Source organism: Pseudorasbora parva, chromosome 11 (assembly GCF_024679245.1).
Source record: "Pseudorasbora parva isolate DD20220531a chromosome 11, ASM2467924v1, whole genome shotgun sequence".
NCBI lineage: Eukaryota > Metazoa > Chordata > Actinopteri > Cypriniformes > Gobionidae > Pseudorasbora > Pseudorasbora parva.
In genome coordinates this window covers 34,429,093-34,451,303 of record NC_090182.1, presented here as the reverse complement: position 1 = coordinate 34,451,303, position 22,211 = coordinate 34,429,093, and the positions used below count along the sequence as shown (strand labels likewise).

At 36.6% G+C, this 22,211-nt stretch overlaps 2 protein-coding genes across 3 annotated transcripts in view; both read left to right on the top strand.

Annotated features, from left to right (window-relative positions):
- Window positions 1-370: 370 nt before the first annotated feature.
- On the top strand, window positions 371-16,748 carry rnf4 (ring finger protein 4). Of its 2 annotated transcripts, none has more exons than XM_067457852.1 (8): window positions 371-452; window positions 976-1,050; window positions 1,193-1,319; window positions 7,031-7,104; window positions 7,234-7,246; window positions 7,343-7,466; window positions 9,249-9,300; window positions 15,640-16,748. In XM_067457852.1, the coding sequence occupies exons 2-8, from the start codon at window positions 1,039-1,041 to the stop codon at window positions 15,787-15,789; spliced, it is 552 nt and encodes a 183-aa protein (XP_067313953.1). In that variant the 5' UTR covers window positions 371-452; window positions 976-1,038; the 3' UTR covers window positions 15,790-16,748. The 2 variants fall into 2 exon arrangements, with proteins under 2 accessions (XP_067313953.1, XP_067313952.1); XM_067457851.1 differs by having other exon boundaries at window positions 396-527.
- Window positions 16,749-21,640: 4,892 nt separating this feature from the next.
- fgfrl1a (fibroblast growth factor receptor like 1a) overlaps window positions 21,641-22,211 on the top strand; it is an 88,258-nt gene continuing 87,687 nt past the window's right edge. Inside the window, exon 1 of the mRNA XM_067457845.1 lies at window positions 21,641-22,071. The gene's annotated coding sequence lies outside the window, so the exon portion shown is untranslated. The remainder of the gene's footprint in view (window positions 22,072-22,211) is intronic.

Below are 22,211 nucleotides of genomic sequence, written 5' to 3'. Positions count from 1 at the left end.
CTGAGTGCTTTATGTCCCTCAATTGACAGTCTACGCAACTACCACTTTCAAGCTCCAGAAATTCAAAGACATAATAAAAGTAGGCCTAATCCATGTGATTAACCTCAATTTTTATGAAGTGATGCTTAAAGGCTGGCTGAGTGCCTTGTTTCTGCTAAATATAAACAATAAAAACAATGTAGGCCTACTACTTTATGTTCAAAAATGTATTACATTAAGTCATATATTGTTTACTACTTATTCTATTATTTTTATAGTATAGTTTTAAGCATATGAAGAAATGAAATTGAAAGACTACATTTTTGTATCTGCATGTAAAATATCTGTAACTTTAGCCCTGTCCTTGATAATACCTACAGTCCGACAGGTGGCGCTGTGACTGCTGGTGCAGAACTGTGCGTCTTATTCTACTGTATTTGTGCTGTCGGCTGGCTGACTGACTGCTGAAGACTGTTGAGTATAACCGGCGGCTATTCTGTAAAACTGACAATGATGTTGATTTAACACGTAGTGGTTAAATATAAAAGGTTGTATACTTAAGTATTAAATAATAATTTAAACAAACGCACATTTGTAAAATCAAGTTAGCTGTCAGCTAACAATAAGGAGCTCATGTTAGCCGGTTAGCGAACTAGCTACTATTTAAAACAGTTTTTGACTGGTTGTTTAATGAAAACGATAAGTATTTATTATTGTTTTAAAAAACAACAAACTCGTCTTTTGTCAATGCTTACGACATAGGTTTCTAGAAGTGCTAGTCTACATTAATAAGTCTAGCAGGCTAAATGCAGATATTCAACTCGCTTGTTTGTTTACATATGATATTTGACATAAGGGTTATGTCTTGTGAGAATATAACAAACTACGTGTCATTTAAAACGAGTTATTGTGTCAGGAGTAAAATTAAATGCTTATTTGAATAAATACAGTGTATTAACGGTTTGTGCCCCTTATGACTCATTTGTGTTTGAACAGTTAACGTTATCAGTTTCGAGGAATTATCTTCTAAGTGATATTTCAAGCCATATTGGAGTCATCATGAGTAATGCTGTGAGTATGTCAGACCATGTGACCACTCACGTCATTAGTGCTGATTAAATTTAAACTATGGCAGCTTCCCTTACAAACAATAACAGTAACATAACCGTTGTTCTATTCTACCCAGTTGTCTAAACACATCTCCTGTTTCTAGAGCCAGAGGAAAAGACGAACATCTTCCACTGCATGTTCCCACCGTGTCAGCAGAAAGAGAAACCGGGCCCAGATGTCTGAAACAGTGATGGAGACTATTGATGTGCTGGAAAGTGACAGAACTAACAGTGAGTTTGCTAGTTTTGTTTTGCCACTTCTTTCACTTTCCATATAGTTGATATGCTTATTATTTATTTCCCACAAAAACAACATGCAGTGGTTTAGTGTAAAAACCCTGTGAACCATAATATCGTGTTTGTGCAAAGCCTTGAACAATAAACAAGACATTTCTTTGCGTCACACTTGGGCACACTTGAAAATTTTATGTTCAGTTTGAAGAGAGTGGATTTGCATTAAATTAGCTGTGGAGGAACCTCTATAAAAGGGCAATAGTATGGTTCCGGAAGGAAAAATCTGATTCAATAACTTATAGACTGTTAAAGAAACATACCTACATTGAGAGGCTGTTAATCAATATCAATTTATGCGTGTGTTGCTGCTAGGGCTGTCATTTTTTAGAAAAATCTAATGTTTTCGAATATATATTCGAATAGCTACGAGCCTAAATTTGGTCATGGGCCTAGGCTACAATACCAATACGTTTAGAGCGCCCTCTATTGGATGGGATGGCAGACAATAAAATAAAAAAAAATCTGTCTAATCATTAGCCACGTTTACGGACACTTTTTTGTCATTCTGATTAAAATAATTCAGATTGAAAGATTCATTGGACTGTTTACATGAGATGTTATCGAAACCGATCTGAGGTTTACATGTGCTGACTTTCAGTTGGAATCATTTTGTGACATGCGCACATAGTTTGTCTGCCACATCACCTGAAATGTCGACGCTGTCCTCTCCAAAATCTGGAATGTGTTCACGGAGCAACTCTCAACAGCCACGGGCACCGACTTACACGGTTGTATAAAAGCTATTTTGTATGTTGTAAAGTGAAATAATCATCTCAGAAAAAAATGTATTCTTCTGTCAGGCGCAGTTTAAGTAAAACGTGCCAGCAACAAACACTGTCAAGATGAGAGAGTGTAGCCAGGCTATGTCTGTGTCATTATTCCAACATTATCTTCATAACTTCTTACGAAATAAAAAGTTTACCCCTCAGAAAAATGAACTTTACTCACTTATCAACATTATAGCCTGGTATGAGCGCGGCGCATGCTCTCCAGTTGTGAAGGCGCACGCTGTGTATCATGTCACATAAGGACGAACACTCAAAAGTATTTGGGTCAGGTTGAACCCACCTCTCTCAAACCGATTACAATTTCATGAGGTTTGGGCATTTTTTATGAAGGTATTACTGGTGCAAAACAACTGAACGTGTGAGAGGGAAATTTGCATCTGTAGAGCATATCCACACGTGTATCAATAAATTTGAAGTCACAGAGAAAAAACGTTTAGGAGTTTAGGAGCCTTTTGTCTCTCTTACAAACACAGCACAACAGATCTTCACACATTCTTCACTGCAGGTGCACAAATCCTATTCTACGAATCACAAATGAAGAAACTCATATGCTCACATTTTTGCTGCAGTGCATATAGTGCAAAATGCAATCACACACCCGTATCAAAAATGTGAAGTCATGGACAAATTTTGCACATCCGCGAATTAACATGTGAATCCATGCAATGAGAGTTGAACACTTGTAGAATATTTGGTCACATATGCATTACTTTTCTTATATATTTTTCTAACACAATCACAAGTCCAGTCACTACAACTGCTAGAATCTGCTGCTACGAGTCTCGCGTGCAGTTTTTACCCCTTCAAATAACAAGTTCTGTGCACTCTCATTTGCACCAAATACACTGAGAAATGTCGAGCAAAGGTGAGTTGTGCGTCTGAGAGGAAGCTGCAGGCCCTGTGCAGAGAAGCAGAGACTCTCGGCCAATCAGAAGAGCTTGTTTGTACGGAGCCCCGCCCCCAACAGGACATGGTGGTGATAGATAGATAGATAGATAGATAGATAGATAGATAGATAGATAGATAGATAGATAGATAGATAGATAGATAGATAGATAGATAGATAGATAGATAGCAGTTTCAAATAGCTCAGTATGTTAATGGAGCGTTAGTGTTTTATTTTGAACTCTGACTTAATAACTAGGATAGAAATACAGTCAGTGCTTAGTTCAACAAGTTCTGTCAAATTGCCAATATATTTAGATTTAAACTTCCTGAAACAATAACTCATGTTCTTAATGTTGTTAAAACACTAATGACACCTCTCAAACGTAGACAACGAGCTACAGCCCAATTTTCCTCAAAACGAGCCGAGGAAAATAAGGGACCGCCAGCAAAGTGCAAAACCCAAAAAAGCGTTAAGTACAAAAATAGACAATAACAATGTTAGATTGTAGTCTCCGAATTCAGTTTACACATCAATGCTCTCCTACTACATCAATGTCAATGCTCTCCTGTCATACTACAACACTTGACAAAATGTATTTTTGCATAATATTTATGATTATTATAAAATAAAATCAATTTACTGTTCTTAGAAAAAAATATTCATTAACTTCAAAAATCGATTTTAATCAGTAAACAACAATCATTCAAAAGCTATTGCAACTACTGTATTTTAGCTGGGTACCAACATCATTTGTGTAAGAATAGGCCTACTTAGCTGCTATTACTGTTATTTTTATGTCAAATGTTTGTTATTTTTATTGCCAAACTAAGCATTTTGGGTTGTGAGAACTGAATTTTTCCGTGTTGTTAGCTGAATATTTTTTCCTAATAAAAAAATCTTAACAATTATGCAAACATTTATCAAACTAAGTGTTGTATGACAAGTAGACACTACATTTTGTAACATTGAAGTTAATGACTGTTTTTGCTTTTTGGGTTTTGCACTTTGCTGACGGTCCCTTATTCGTCCTCCTCTCGGCTCGTTTTTTAGGGAAAATTGGGCTGTAGCTCGTTGTCTACGTTCATGAGGTATCATTTGTGTTTTAACAACGTTTAGAACATGAGTTATTGTTTCGGGAAGTTTGAATCTGAATATATTGGCAATTTTACCGAACTTGTTGAACTAGACACTGACTGTATTTCTTTCCTAGCTATTAAGTCCAAGTTCAAAATAAAACACTAACGCTCCATTAACATACTGAGCTGTTTGAAACTACTATCGATCCATCCATCCATCCTCCACCAACACGTCCCGTTGGGGGCGGGGCTTCGTACAAACAAGCTCTTCTGATGCGCCGAGATTCTCTGCTCTCTGCACAGGGCCTTTAGCCTAGAAATCTAGACACACCCTAGCGGCAGCAAATTTAATTTGCCCGCAAGTGTCGTCTAGGAACTCTCAATACCATTCTGAGCTGTGTTCCTCAAAATCTGGACGGCCCAATCACATCATGTATAGAGTCGGCGGGCGGGGCCATAATGACGACGGCCGAGTTGAGTTTGCATGCTTCTAGTTAATACAGAAACTGGCGAACGGCGGCGGTCTTTCGAATCAGCTTTGACCGCGACTCTGGAAGACTTGGAGTTAAGCTTTTCTCTGAGAAAAGAACAAAGAGCGGCACTGAAGTCATTCTTAAAAAGGGAAGATGTGTTTGTAGTTTAGCCGACCGGATACGGTGAATGTTTAATCTATCAACAAGCTCTGCTTTACCTTTGTTGCTCTGGTTGGTGTAGCGCTATCCTATCGCGTGCAGAGGGAGTTTGAAAGACAACCGTTTATCCCGCCCCTCGGATTGAGCCCTGTCAATGGTGAGTTTCCAGACCAAACATCTTGATGTGGGTCTGGCTTGTCAGGCTACAGGGCCTTCAGCTTCCTTTCAGATGCACAACTCCCTTTTGCTCCACGTTTCTCTGTGTATTTGGTTCAAAAGTGAGAGCGCGCAGAACTTGTTATTTGAAGGGGTAAAAACTGCACTTGAGACTCGTAGCAGCAGATTCTAGCAGTTGTAGTGATTGGACTTGTGATTGTGTTAGAAAAATATCCAAGAAAGGTAATGCATTTGTGACCAAATATTCTACAAGTGTTCAACTCATTGCATGGATTCACATGTTAATTTGCGGATGTGCAAAATTTGTCCATGACTTCACATTTTTGATACGGGTGTGTGATTGCGTTTTGCACTATATGCACTGCAGCAACTGTAGCAAAAATGTGAGCGTATGAGTTTCTTCATTTGTGATTCGTACAATAGGATTGTGCACCTGCAGTGAAGAATGTGTGAAGGTGTAACTGTTGTGTTGTGTTGTGTTTGTAAGAGAGAGAAAAAAAGCTATAAGTTTACAACTCTTAAAAGATTTTTCTCTGTGACTTTAAATTTATTGATACAAGTGTGGATATGCTCTACAGGTACACATTTCACTCTCACAAGTGTTCAGTTGTTTTGTACCAATAATACCTTCATAATTTGTATTCCTATTGAGGTGTTTATATGTAGTATTTTTATTTAGACTGGACTTTTAAACCGAATACAGTGCTCCATGTAAACGCACCTATAGACTGTAAAAAATGCGCTACATGGCACTTTAAAAACCGGATAGTTTATTTATAGTTTTTTAGTTCAATTAAGGATATTTTACATCATGTTCGAATATCGAATAAAAAGTGACAGCCCTAGTTGCCGCCATCATCCTGCGTTATTTCAAATTATGTTTATAAATAATCCAAAAAAAAATTGGTGCCCGACCACTCCCATGAAGCACTGCAAATGATGTAGTCTATATAGATGTAGTCTATATACACTTACCTAAAGGATTATTAGGAACAGCTGTTCAATTTCTCATTAATGCAATTATCTAATCAAACAATCACATGGCAGTTGCTTCAATGCATTTAGGGGTGTGATCCTGGTCAAGACAATCTCCTGAACTCCAAACTGAATGTCAGAATGTGAAAGAAAGGTGATTTAAGCCATTTTAAGTGTGGCATGGTTGTCGGTGCCAGACGGGCTGGTCTGAGTATTTCACAATCTCCTCAGTTACTGGGATTTTTACGCACAACCATTTCTAGGGTTTGATTTGAAAAATTGTTGCCTGGTCTGATGAGTCTCGATTTCTCTTGAGACATTCCGATAGTAGAGTCAGAATTTGGCGTAAACAGAACTAGAACATGGATCCATCATGCCTTGTTACCACTGTGCAGGCTGGTGGTGCTGGTGTAAGGGTGTGGGGGATGTTTTTTTGGCACACTTTAGGCCCCTTAGTGCCAATTGGGCATCGCTTAAATGCCACAGCCTACCTGAGCATTGTTTCGTTCTGACCATGTCCATCCTTTTATGACCACTATGTACCCATCCTCTGATGGCTACTTCCAGCAGGCTACTTGCACCATTTCACAAAGCTCGAATCATTTCAAATTGGTTTTGTGAACATGACAATGAGTTCACTGTACTAAAATGGCCCCCACAGTCACCAGATCTCAACCCAATAGAGCATCTTTGGGATGTGGTGGAACAGTCGCTTCGTGCCATGGATGTGCATCCCACAACTCTCCATCAACTGCAAGATGCTATCCTATCAATATGGGCCATTTCTAAAGAATGCTTTCAGCACCTTGTTGAATCAATACCACGTAGAATTAAGGCAGTTCTGAAGGCGAAAGGGGGTCAAACACAGCATAAGTATGGTGTTCCTAATAATCCTTTAGGTGAGTGTATATGGATGAGTGAGTTTGGTGTGGAGGACTGGCCTGCTCAGAGTCCTGACCTCAACCCAATAGAACACCTTTGAATGAATTAGCTAACCAATCAGTAAAAACACATGAAGAGAATAGGTGTAAACAGGCCCTTAGATTCTCACTAAAAGTCTTCTAAACCAGACTATGCCATCTTGTTTCTCTTTCATGCTGTCTTGTCAAAGGTGATGTGGTAGATTTAACGTGTGAAGGATCTGAACCTGCGGTTGTTGACCTCACCAATAATGATTCTATTGTGGTGAGTCTTCAACACTTGTGTTCAACATTTTTACTATAGTTAAGGTTTTACTGAAGCATGTGCTTTCTATTATTTGGGATTATTAAGGGGGTTTTAATGAGTTCTGTCTCTCCCTTCTCTCATCTCAAGGTTGTGGAAGATGGTAATGTATCATTCTGTTTTTCTCACAGAATACTTATTATATTTGCAGTGGAATTAGTTTTTTAAAAGTGTCTTAACATTCATGCTTGTGTTGCAGGTGTACAAAGCAGACGTGGAACAGGCACAGAGAGTTACGTTCTGAGCAGTGATGAAGAGGAAGAGTCCAGTCTCAGACTCAGTCCAGGTTTACTGTCCTCCCTACATGCCAGCTCACGGGCCAGGTACATACATCACACATATTAGATGGGTCTATGCTAGGGCTGGGATAAACGATTATTTTTTAAACGATTAATCTAGCGATTATTTTTTCGATGCATCGATTAATCTAACGATTAATTTTTCCTGTCCGATTCGGCTACGATTCGATTCGATTACCGATTATCTCCCCATTAATTGCCTAATAGCAATTTATACATGTTGATTTAATTATCTGAATGAAAAAACGAATTCCTTAACATTGCAATATATGTTTATTGCTCTTAAAATTCCAAAGTAAGACTATACAAGAGCAATGCATTCAATAAAACCTTGAAAACATAAAGTAGGCTACACACACACACACACACACACACACACACACAAATAAATAAGTATTAACCTACAACAAAGAAACATATTATACGATTTTTCTATGTATGCAACTCAGCCTACAGGCTATGCCCATCGATTAAATATCAACAAGTTGGTTAATCAAATCCGGGGACACACTGCAAGCGTGAGGGTCTCGGCTGCGTGGCGTGTCCGTTTTTGTTTAGGCTCACATGTTAACAGGTTGGAGTTAACACACTGCCTGTGACGCGCGGAAAACGCGTGCATGCTGGAAATAGAAGAGCGCCTATTTTTCACGTGTGTTGGGAGCGTCTCCAGGCAAAATAGAATAGGAAAAGATGTTTATATATCATTTTGACACGAATACATATTATTAAATTACATTTTCATGTTTGAAAGTCTGTAGGTTTACATAAATGCAAATATATAGGCCTAATTGTAATAATAAAAAACGTCAATTATCGATTTTGAAACATTGCAACTGTCAATACAGAACGAAATATTCTGTAGCCTATTTTGCCGTCAATACCATAGATATGTGGCTGCTCCCGACGTTTTCTTTGCTGTATCAGTAGGCTATTTATGTTTAACATTAGGAATAGGGCTTCCCTCCGCATCAATAGCAGCACCGCGTCAGACACGCTTCTAGTGTGCAAAGGCAGAGAAAACGCCACACAGCCCCGTGGCTGACCCGCAACAGAAACGCCACGCGCATCTGCGGCATGACAGTGAAAAAAGTTACATGTAGAGTGCATTACGGGCGCCAATATTCCGTTTAAAACCGGAATAGTCCTGGGATGAAACTGCTCACTTAGAGGATGGATACCCTCGGTCACATCAGCGCGATAAGACATTGAACATTTTAAATTTAAAACAGCTTATTATGTAGGTAACGTCAATGTGTCCGATGCTTTCACTTGATGCAAACGTTTGTTTTTGTGATTAAAATACATCAAATATTACCAAAACATCTGTCTTCCTGTGTGCAGAAATTTGTTTATGTAGCCGTGACAACAAAACGCGTGCGGGCATGCCTGTGATGCTCCGTGCACCGCGCGCCAACCCCATAGACTGTGGCCAACCCGCAAGCCTTGCACTTCTGAAAGTCTGAGGAGCCACTCGTGTTGCTACCATAGATATACATAATAAATAATATACTTAATTACATAATATACTTTATTATGTACATCTATGGTTGCTACTACTCTCCGGCGCCGCCATCTTTATTTTGAGTCTGACGAATCGACGCGCATATTTTGCGTCGACGTATTTTTTGCGTCGACGTCATCGATGACGTCGACGCGTTGTCCCAGCCCTAGTCTATGCTAAACCATAATCATCATCCTTGTATGCAAATTTTGTGGATTCAGCTTTGTGAAAATGTGACATCTAGTTACCACTAGATCACTGTATTTTTCCATCTCTTGACTTGTGTGGTGTTCTGCTGCCCGTAGGTCTACACCAGGAGCTGTTAGCTGTCCTGTTTGCATGGATGCTTATTCAGAGGTCAGTTGTTATATGTGCAACTATGGTAAACAATCATATATGCAGTATATTTAAGCCCAAAGTATTCTTCATTTGACGCATACGCATTACAACAACTCTACTGGCAGAATGTTTCGCCATCTCTGTCCGTGAGTTATAACCAGTTTAAATGCAGGTACTTTCTGCCTTCTTTCTGCCATCTCTCATCATTTGCTGTTGTAGCTTGCACACATTTCACTCTGTTCCATTTCTTCTCCTTTTTCTTCTTGACTACTTTGTGAATCAATGGCCCTTGTGGACAAACTAATCGGTGCAAAAAAATTCAATGTAGATGCGTAGAATTTGACACACACACACACACACACACACACACACACACACACACACACACACACACACACACACACACACACACACACACACACACACACACACACATATATATATATATGTAATATATATTAGGGATGCACTGAAATAAAATTTCTTGGCCAAAACCAAAAAAAGGAAACCAAGGCTGAAAACCGAAACAACGAAAGAAATTATGCCAATTATTATTAGTAATTGTAACCAATAGTAACCATTGCATTTATGGCTATGACTGTGTAACTTTACTAAAAATCAAGGCATTGCAATTGCATAAATTAATATTAAAGTTTCAAATAATAAATCAATTACAAATTATGCATATATTTATTTAGCACATGGCAACAATGCACAGTATAAAATAAAATTCAAACTGAAATATTTAACTTGACCTCACTTAATAATAATGTACAGGCCTATTGGCCTGCAGAAAGAAATTGAATTAATAAGTATGAATGAAGTAATCAAATGTAAAATAACTTCATATTTATAATAACATATTTAACTTTAACTGCAATTAAAGATCAATCCTTATTAAACTTACAAAAGCTATTCAATCAAGGGCAGTGAGCGATGTCCTTATCTTTTGTTTGACATTAAACAGACAGCAGTAAAGGCTACTGCCCCTTTAAGACCTAATGCAAGAGCGCATCGTCTTTCTCGAATGTATACATTTCTCTTTAGACATATACAGACTATGTCTGCTAGGATGCTCATCAATATGGACATGTTGGCATACTTCTTGTGTGAGTTTGTCTGTTTAAGCGCAAGACTTGAAAGAACTCAATATTTGCACGCTGTGAGACGAGTGCGCGCTCTCGGATGAGTGCAGTGATACAGATCTTCTCTCAGCACGCGCGAGTCCTCTTTCGCGTCTTCTGGCTCTACACGCGGGTGATGATGGAGAAACGATTGGTCATATTCGGACATAGGCAGCACTCGCATGCATTGAACAAAGTTTACAGAGACCGTTTTCCCTGTTTTTCTTTTATAATCGCTATTGTTGTTGTAGTGTATCACTGAGGAGCCAGTACGTGTATCAATCGACAGAAACATAAACAAAGCATTATTTTCAAGTTACAACCCATATTATAGATGCGTCATCAGATGTGGGATGAACCACATACGTCCACACCGCAGTTCGCAGACATGTTGCTTTAAGCAACCTTTCCACTGATCACGACATTCGGACACGACTGTCGGAATTTGCCCCCTAGTGGCAGTCGCACGGAAATTTCATTATGATCGTACACAGCAACATGGGAGAGAACCTTATCCTCGTGGTCAGAAAACCCCATTCTGTATGATACTTCTCTAGAATCATTGCAGAATCACACGACAAACGACAGCCGTTGGACCGGAAGTCATTAATTTCCAATGGAGAGTCGTACAGGGGTTGCGTGGGGTGCCGAACACATTTTTGGATTCGATTTGAGCTTCGGATGCGCTTAAATATTTAAACTTGAGTGACTACACCGTATGTGACATGCCGACAGGATATGATGTATTCCAAAGTTCTCCAATCAAATCAGGGTGCGCAAGTTGAGAATTATTATTCTTTTTGTTTATCACGTTTTATTTTGTTTTAAAACTTAAAAAAAAAAGGCATAATCGATGAATATTAAATCATTCATTTTAATTTAGAATTTTTAATTTCTTTATTTTCTAAATAAATCTGCAGAACAGATCAGGGTCAGCCCGTTAATAAAAATAAAATAAAAAAAACACACACACACAGCCACTATCATTATATATCCAATGTGTGAATAAGAGTAAAAGGTGTTATTTAGTGCTAATATTAGATAGGTCAGCAGCTGCTGTCTGGCTCTTGTGTAATGATGTGTGTGCGTGCTTGCGAGCCGTGCACCGTGCGTCCGACCGACCATTCACCTTAGTAGTGTGAGGCAGCTGTTGGTCTGGTCCTATGTCTGTTGGAAGAATGAACAGATCTTCTTGATAATAATAATAATAAAAAAGTAAAGCTGCAAGCAGCATTTAGCGGGGTTCAAGCCTTTAAGGCCTTTTAAGCACATAGGCATTAAAGACATTAATTTTTATTTAGCAAGATTTTAAACACTAAAATAATAGATGGAAAAGTCCATTTACAGCCAATATGGGCAATTTACCATAGGAAATGCATGGTTTTTAAAGCTTTTTAACACTTATAGCACCACCTATAGTCCGATCTTTGTAAAACGTTGCATGCTTCATCAGCATGGTATGCCACATATACCCAACAATTTTCGTGAAGTTTTGAGTTTTCCCTTAGGATTTATAGGCTTTTGAGTATATTTTGCCACGCCTATTTTCTAATTGGCCCTGTAATAGCCATCCAAATGCAAAAGTTCAACTTTTTTTCGATGAATATTTATCTAGAGAGTCTATAGAATTGTCCTAGACTGGTTTTATTCCGGTCGGGCAAAAAACCAGGGACTAGTTTGCAAAAGTAGGTTTTTAACATAATTGCAAATATTTAATTAACGATTTGATTGACAGCAATGGTTCTAGAGGCAAAGTTGTTCAGCATGAGGAGATCTATCAAATGATATGCATATTTTGCCGATGTGTGCAACACCACGTGATTACAGAGCCATAAAACTCGTTAGCGCCAACTAGTGGCCGATTTCTTTCAAAATTCTTACAGACCTCTAGGACCATGAGTCAAACATGCCCACAGATTTTCGTTCCGATCGGCCTCCGATAACCTTGTCTAATAGGTGCTCAAACTTCATTGGCCGATGGCGGCCATGTTTTTTGAGATACGCCAATATCCTCAGAGACATACATGCTACCTTGGGCCAAGACACTGCATACCAATTTTCAGGTAAATCGGAGTAGCAGTCGCATGGTTATAGCTATTTGCAGGTTTTTTTCACATTATAGCGCCATCAAGTGGCCAATCGTCGCGATTTTTTTATCGTGACCTCAAATTGAGCCCATACACATGTGTACCAAGTTTGGTGAAGATATCTCATTTCATTATTGAGTTATAGTCTTTTTAGTAAAACAGGCTCCACCCTGAGCGTCCATTTTGAATCCCCTTATCTTCCGTGAATCGAAATTTCAACTTTTTTTCAATGAATATTGATATTCAGACTACAGAAAACATTTTGGCACTGGTTTGGTTCCGATCGGTCAAAAAAACAGGGACTAGTTCGCAAAAGTAGTTTTTCGACAAAATTCAAAATGGCGGAAAATTTTTCCAGACGGAAATAAAATCGGAGATATATCATTGGAAAGCTGAGACCATGGCGAACAAAACGTATAAGGCACTTGAGTGTGGACTAAACGGTTTAGGAGTTATGAGCCATTTCGCGCTTTTGATTGCTGTAGCGCCCCCTATTGGCCAATCGGGGTCATAATTTGATAAGCTCTCCTCGATGTTTGGGCTACCATGTGGCAAAGTGTCAAGTCTCTAGCATTTACGCTTTGGTCTGCACGATGTGTTTTAGGGGAGAATAATAATAAAAACCCTAACAATTACAATAGTGTTTCAGCACTTCGTGCTTGAACTCCTAAAAACACTACCCTTGAAAGACGCAGTGTGTCGTCATGTTTTTGTGTAACGTATATGAGAAGGTTGTGATATGATTCTAGAGAAGGATCATACAGAATGGGGTTTTCTGAGACCGCGAGGATAAGCTTCTCTTCAATGTTGCCATGTAAGATCATAATGAAATTTCTGTGCGACTGCCACTAGGGGGCAAATTCCGACAGTCGTGTCCGAATGTCATGTGCAGTGGGAAGGTGGCTTCAGATAAGCACGTGGAGGTTGCGGTTTCTGTTTGCGTCATCACAACATTTCGGCCATATTTTTTCGGTGATAAAAATCTTTCGAAAAAACGAAAATGCGCTTTTGGGCCATTTTCGGTGGCTGAAAATTCAGTGCATCCCTAATTTATATATAAATATATATTGAGAGAGAGAGATTTATGTAGTTAAAATACATATAGTATTTTAGTCATTTGCATGTAAAATAGACCTTTACGAAAACTCTCCTCATGAATTCAGCAGTTAAATGTGTTGTATATAAATGACTTAAAAAAAATCGTAATTAGGGCACACTCATTTATAATTAGCTTAATCCCCACCAATGTGTTAACTTTGCAAATGACGTGTCTAGACATTTTTAGCTGGCTATAAATGCTTTGGTGAACACACGATAATTAAATATCGATTTGCAAGGCATATGGCCAACTTGTCTCTTTAGCATTTATGCAGTATACTGGAGCCAAACCTGTGAAGGAAGACCAGAAGATTCCCCAGCGTCTTCTCAGGTTTGGCTGATTTACAATTATCGTGTGTCCACCAAAGCATTTATAGCCAGCTAAAAGATGTCTGGTGCTCTTCTGAAAAAAGGCAAGCTGGGGCTGCTTGAAACCACATTTCCAGCATTTTTCCAGCTGAAACACTTTGGTTGCTGTGATGCAGAATATCCATGGCAGTAATGCCATCTCATTTTGAAGAATATTACTGAATATAAAAATTCAGTAACCAGCAATATTAACTTCTCCATTGTCATTCAGTCATATTGCATCAAAATGCATTGTCTTCAGTTTTCCTAAATTAGAACACAGAACGTTCAAATGTTTTACGCATCATTTACACATTTTCATGCATCCTAGGTGTAAATGACTTTCTTCTTTCTGATGAACACAATCAGATTTATATATATATATATATATATATATATATATATATATATATATATATATATATATATATATATATATATATATATATAATGGCGGGTGTAAAAATGGGGGTCCATTGAGTTTGAAGCTCAAAAAAGCACATTCATCCATAATAAATGGATGTAGGCATGTGCCGATATAAATCTTTCATGTTGCGATTAATTGCGACGCTTTTATCACGGTGTACGATATTATCACGATGTTGAAATAAGTTGCAAAAAAGTGTTGTCATAGCATAACAGCTTTAAGAACTATTTTTGTAATAACTATTTTAAATAATACAATAACACAATGCACCAAAAATATATACAGCTCTGGAAAAAATTAAGAGAAATCAATGTTAAGTGGTCTCTTAGTTTTTTCCAGAGCTGTAAAAGTACAATTTTCAAACAGATTAAAGTGCAAAAGAATTAGGCTATAAAGAACAACAGGTAACAAATTAATATAAGGTCTCATTATTTAATGCATTAACTAAGATTGAGCAATAGCTACATTTGTTACAGAAAGTATAATGTTTTTGGTAATGTTAGTTAAGAAATACTGATCATTGTTAGTTTTATCTTGGGTCCATTAAAAAAGTTATTTAGTTATTAAACAGTAACTAAGAAATTAACATTACTTAGAATAATTAATTCTTTAAGTATTTTTCATTGTCAGTTTGGTAATAATGAATTAACATGTTAACTAATGAAGTCGTATTTCTTTGGGACAAATAATCCAAAAAATTCTAATCATTAGGGCATGTTGTAGTCCAGATTAAGTTTGAAAATAAATAGCCTATTAAATCCTTAAGTATTAAGTATTTGGTGCTGAGCACTATTTGACGCAGAATAGTGGTGTTGAGCATTTATATAGTTGATGGGCAAAGTATTCTTGAGTGCATTACAATTTTTTTTTAATAATTGTTAATAAATTATTATTTACGATATTTTGTGTGCCCACGATAACAATATCATGCATATTCATTATCGTGATATATCGCATTACCGAAAATCGCCACATGCAACATAAATGGGTGTAATCCACACGGCTCCGGGGGTTAATAAATACCTTTTGAAGCGATGCGTTTGTGTAAGAAGAATATCCATATTTAAAACTGTATAAAGTAAATTATGTATCTTCCTCCAGACCACCTTCAGTATTCAACATACGCAGAAAGTGTAACGCGTCTCGCAGTTTAAAATACTTGCAAAATTATTTCATTTAACTCTGAATATTTCTTCTGGTCTATATGATGATGTATTTCTCTGGTTAAATAAAACATCTGACTTGGTACATTAATCTTTTATCCTATTTCCAGATCATTGACAGCGGTCGGCTCATGGTCTCCACAAAGTGTGGCCACCTTTTCTGCAGTCAGTGCATCCGCGACTCTCTCAGTAGAGCTCACAGCTGCCCTACGTGTAGAAAGAAACTCACACAAAAACAATATCACCCGATATATATCTAATGGTAAGACCAGTACATCTCAAAAGTTCTGCAGTATGTTCTCAAACAACTGCACAGCTCCATGTTTTCACTGGCAGTTTCTTATTTTACACATCAGTGTCGATGATATTTGGCACAATGACAAAAATACATCCTTGTGTGAATATTGGAACTGAAAGGGCACTTAGGTTTAAGTATTTTTTAAAATGTCGATACAAACACTGTTTTGAGTTTCATGAGTATTGGGAATATATACACTGACATTGAGTAGTCTGGGTTTGAGGTCTTGGCTGCTATAATAATATTTCCATTTTTATCTTTATTTTTGTCACTAAATTCTGCTCAGTTTTTAGTATTGAGTAAAATGGTCAATGTTAAGGTCCAGTTTGAAATTAAAAATTAGTGACCAACCATCACAGTAGCATCTAGTAATGTTAGTTTAATCTTTGCAACAAAATTACTCACTGCTTTGGTGGTCTCTATTCTTGTTTTGTGAAATTTTGGAGCTTTAAGTGATTGGATAGACAACATGGAGCTTGCCCTCCCCCAGTACCTGTTCTCATTTATTTGTATAGCCTTACAACCAGTCTTGTTAGCTTTAACTGTCATTCACAGTTAACTTGTCTTTAATGATCTCTTTATTTGATGGGTGTTCATATTTATATTCATCATTCGTCATCAAATGTATTGTTACATTAAAAATAATTTTTGAAGGCACAATGGACTGTGTAAATGTGTTGTTCTGATTGCTCCTTGATCTGAGAAGAACTTTTAAACTGATCATTTGCTCTTAGGCCAGAGGATTGTTCCTGACTGACTAGCAGTGTGTGACTAGGGGGACTAAAGTTAGCAAGGCTTGTTTGCCAACTATACATGTTAAATGTTGATATTTGTATATATTTTCATGTATAAAGGTTAGTTCAGAGGCATTAGTATTGTAAAAACCATAACATTTATTTCAATAAACGTTTTGATCACTGATTGTGTACTATTTCATGGGGTCTAAGACTATTAAAAGAAATTGTACAGACTTCCTCAAACACAGTCGTTTCAGTAACACTATGAAGCTATACATATGAACTATAGCTCCATTTATACTTGTATATACCAGTATTACTAGTATATAAGTAGTACTAGTATATAATTAAGAACAGTTATAGTTTTATATTCATTATATATATATATATATATATATATATATATATATATATATATATATATATATATATATATATATATATATATATATATATATATATATATATAAATGAATATAAAACTATAACTGTTCTTAATGCAGTATAGGTCTTAATGAGTCTTTATACATATATTTATATAATAGTAATACTTATATAGTAAACATATATAGTATTTTTCAATATCACTATAGTACAAGACTGTCCTATTCAAATCTATGTGATAAACGAGTTAGGTCAAAAGTAAAGTAGTAAGATGCTCTAATACAGGGTTCCTCAAACTCAGTCCTGGAGGGCCACTGTCCTGCAGAGTTTAGCTCCAACCCTGATCAAACACACCTGAGCAAGCTAATCAAGGTATTCGAGATCACTAGAAAATCATAGGAAGGTGTGTTTTATATGGGTTGGCGCTAAACTCTGCAGGGCAGTGGCCCTCCAGGACCGAGTTTGAGGAACCCATTACAACGTTTTCATCATGTAATTGTATTTAGTATTGGACTACAGTTTGTAAGTAATCTACAGTACTTATGATGTTAATAAGTCAAGTCACCTTTATATTACGATTTTTAAGTCCAATTGTTTCAAAGCAACTTTACAGTGTTAACAGGGAGGTAATGCAACAGGATTTGATTTGGCTATACATTAGCTCTGGAGAAAACGGTGATGTTATCCAGCTATTTTTAAATTATCATATAGTGTCTATGCGGGCAGATCTGTAATATAGTTTAAATGTAAATGTCCAACAACAGAGCAAGCCAATAGCCAAAGGCGACATTGGCAAGGAACCAAAAAGGAAAAAAACCTTGGAAGAAACCAGGCTCATTTGGGGTGCCATTTTTCCTCTGGCTGACGAACAAACAGTGCATGATTATGATTATGGTTCTGACAACTTTACAGGTTAGAAGTCATATTCGATAAATTAATATTTGTAAGATTATTCGAAAGATTGGAGTCGTCACGCCTGAGATATACACTACCTTGTTAACAATAACACGTCCTTGTGCAGGTTTCAACTTGGGCCCTGTCCCAAATGGCCTTAAATTATGAATGGGACACCCTAAGGTCTTGTGGACTTAATGAACACGTGCATGCAATGGCCTTGTAAGGCCCTGTCCCAAATGGCACACTTCATGTGCACTTTCGGTCTTGTGGACTTACAATGGCCATTGCGTGCGCGTGTCTATTAAGTTCACAAGACCTTAGGGTGTCCCGTGTGTCATTTAATCTTAAAGAAGGGTGCTCGTGAGCCCCTTTCCGGCTGCTATGCGCCCTCGATGCGCACTTCAACTGAGCCCGCAAGTTTGTGAGCTATGCAGAGGACTTCTAGCCTGACAAACCAGACCCACATCAAGACGTTTGGTCTGGAAACTCACCATTGACAGGGCTCAATCTGAGGCAGGATAAACGGTTGTCTATCAAACTCCCTCGGCACGCGATAGGATAGCACTACAACCAACCAGAGCAACGAAGGTGAAGCAGAGCTATTTGAAAGATTAAACTTTCACTGTATCCGGTCGGCAAAACTCAGAACACATCTTGCCTTCTTAAGAATGACTTCAGTGCCGTTCTTTTCTCAGAGAAAAGCTTAACTCCAAGTCTTCCAGAGTCGCGGTCAAAGCTGATTCCAAAGACCGCCGTTTGCCAGTTTTTGTTTACTAGAAGCACACAAGCGCAACTCGGCCGTCATTATGTTAAGCCCCGTCCGCCGACTCTATACACGATGTGATTGGCCCGATCAGAGTTTGGCGTTTACAGCTCAGAAGTGTATTGAGAGTTGCTAGACGACACTCATGGCATGACTAGGGTGCGTCTAGATTTCTAGGCTAGGGGACTTATACCCGGCAATCAAAGCGGCATTATGTCATGAAAGTGCAGACTCATGCTGCGTTCCAATTTGCCTACTTGTACTACGTCCTAAAAGTATGTACTCTTTTTGTGAAGAAAAAGTTTATACTTTTGAGTGTGTAGCAGAAAAGTATGCAAGCTTCGGGACATACTACTTCACCATATTTAACGGACTCTGTTGCTTAGTTACCTGCATCCCATCACTGTTTAACTGCCCTGTAAGGCATCGTCAGATTCATCACAGTTCAAATCCTCCACATTCAGATTAATCTCCTACCGTATCGGAGAGAAATGTAGCCACACGTTGATCAGCCATTTCTTGGGTGTTAATGGAGAGACTCGCCTCATGTGTTTGCAGTTTAAATATAATGATGCATTAAAAAGTTAATGGCCAAATGTGTCATTACAAAAGTTCACAATGCTGCTGCAGGTGAAATAACACATAAATATATTTTAAATATATAAAATATATCTTTAAATATATCAATAAATATATTTTTGTCAGGTTAAAGGTGATAGTTGGTCACTCAAACCCTTTATCTAAACTTCTCTACTTAACCGTCAGACTCGCACATCCGTCATGTTTGTAGTTTTTTAACGCTTTTAATCCACGTTTGTAGTTCTAATCGAATCCTCGTCCAACTCGCAGTGGGTTGTGGGCAATATCAGCCATTAGAGTGCACATCGATCCGTACTTCGAATTCGGACCAGAAATAGTCAACCATCCGGGTATCTTTGGAATACTCTTTTCAGCATACTACGATTTGGGACATACTAATTCTATTTTTGAATGCCATTTAGTATGGACAGTATGCTAATTGGGACGCAGGGTCAGAGGAAGACCGGAAGGTTTTAGGGTGCCATTTGGGACAGGGCCTAAGTCCACAAGAACGAAAGGGCACATGAAGTGTGTGCCATTTGGGACAGGGCCTATATAGTATCAGAAATCACCACAAGATGGCGGCACGTGTTCACTAATGTAAATTATCATTGCTGGCTGGTTTGAAGGATTGATTCTCCTCCAGCTGAGGGCAGCGATGAGCCCTGTTTGGATTAGCTGTGTTTGTTCTGGGGCTTTTGTTGGATTCGTTGTCAATGAAGTACAGCACTCACATATGTACATTAGATGAATATGTATTACAATTGTGCTCAGGATCTGCATAAGAGTATAACAACACATTTAAAAACTTTTTCCAGAATTACACCTTGATACATGCAAACCTCATTTAATTTATGTGAAACTGTCATACTGATTTGTGACATATTATTCCAGCTGTCTCTCTAAACCTTTATTTACTGAGGGCCTCCGTTAAAACACTTTTAGTATTGTTTGTAGACTTTAGTTGATGCTATCGCTTAGGCAGGCCAAGGTTTTTCAAACTTTGGGTCCAGGGACCCCCCCAGGGGGTGACGAGAGTCTGTGGAAAAGTCTAGAGACGAACCATGAAAAATCTAAATAAATTAATTAATGAGATTTAAATAAGTTATTAAATATTTGATGATGTGAAAATTATATAAAAATAAATACAAATTAACATAAGCAAACAAATAAATTTGCTTAATTATACATTTAGTTGATTTTTTTTTTATTTCCTTAAAAGTCAAGAGAAAAAAAATACGATTAAACAAATAAATAAAAGATTGAATGTTAAATTAACATATGATAAAAATAATAAATTAGATTAAAATAAATATATGTGAAAATGAAAAAATAGTAAAAATTTAAACATGTGAATATAAAAATAATATTAAAATAAGTACATTTTAATTTATTTAAATTAATTTACTTATTTTTATATTATTTTAATATTTTTACAGTTTTACTCTTTTTCACATTTATGTTAATCTCATTCATACATATATTTATATATATATATATATATATATATATATATATATATATATATATATATAGATAGATAGATAGATAGATAGATAGATAGATAGATAGATAGATAGATAGATAGATAGATAGATAGATAGATAGATAGATTAAACAAATACATAAATGATTAAATGTTAAATTGATAAAAATGTATATATATATATATATATATATATATATATATATATATATATATATATATATATATATATATTCAATATAAATTCAATCATTTTTTATTTGTTTAATCTAATTTTAAATATTATTGTTATATTTCTCTAGACTTTTACACAAATTTAGAAATAAGAACTCAATTAAATTTACAATAAATTTAGCAAATGTATTTATGAATTTGTTTTTATTTTATTGTTTATTTCATATGCTTTATCATATGTTCATTTAATAATTTATATTTACTTCTTTTAATATTATATGATCAAATAAATATATATATATATATATGTGATTACATGTTAAATTGACATATAATAAAATGTCAAAAAATAAATGTATTAATTAATACATTTAAATTAAAATATGATTACAATATTCTATTTGTTAAATTAATTTACAAATAATATTTTTTATTCATTTATTTTTAATCTTTTTTATTTTATTTATTTTAAATATATATTTTATGATGTTAATTTAACATTTAATCATGTATTTATTTATGTCACACAATCAAATTATATTGAAAAAATATATATGATACATTTAACATGACATTATTACATGTCAGTTAAACAAAAAACAAAAAAATTAGACCCACAATAATTAAAATTAATAATGTAAAATGTAATATTTTAATATTAGTGATAAATTGTTAGTGTTGTTGTTATTATTCTGAAAGAGTTAAACAGTGAAAGTGAATTAGCTCGCTGTGATTGGTCTAAAGTTGGCCGTAGGGCTGGACTGTCTCACACTCAGTGTGTGTGTTTGTGTGTGTGTGTGTGTGTGTGCTGCGTGTGTCTGGACCTCCAGATATTTAGTTAACGGTATTTCTAACAACGTTTTGACACAATTTTCGGTGCTGTAAATAATTTGCCCTGTGTCCTTTTGTTATCTGAAGAATCTATGGAGATAAAGTCGGTGTGATTTGAAGTGCAGCGCGCAGTGACTGTCAAATACAGAAATTTACGGCGATCGATCAGCGCGTGCGTTAAAAAGTGTCGCGCGAAAACACATGACGCCAGAGTGTTCAGGAATACAGTTGCGCGTGATAATTAAACCGATTGAATTGGCTGGATCCAGTGTTGCGTGCGTGAGGATCTCTGATGGGGCGCTCAGTGTGTATGGGCACGATTTGCCTGTAGTGTTTTAGCAGGATGTAACTATTAGTCGCGAGGAACAGATTCATGGATTTTTTCAGCTTTTGGTAAGTCTTGTATTTTTTACTTAAAATATTTTATTGCATGTTGTATGCTTTAAAATATACCAGACTGTTTTCTATGTCTCATTTACTGGTTATTGCATGCATCAAATAACTTTATGCAGCAAGTTCTGTTGTGTTATGAT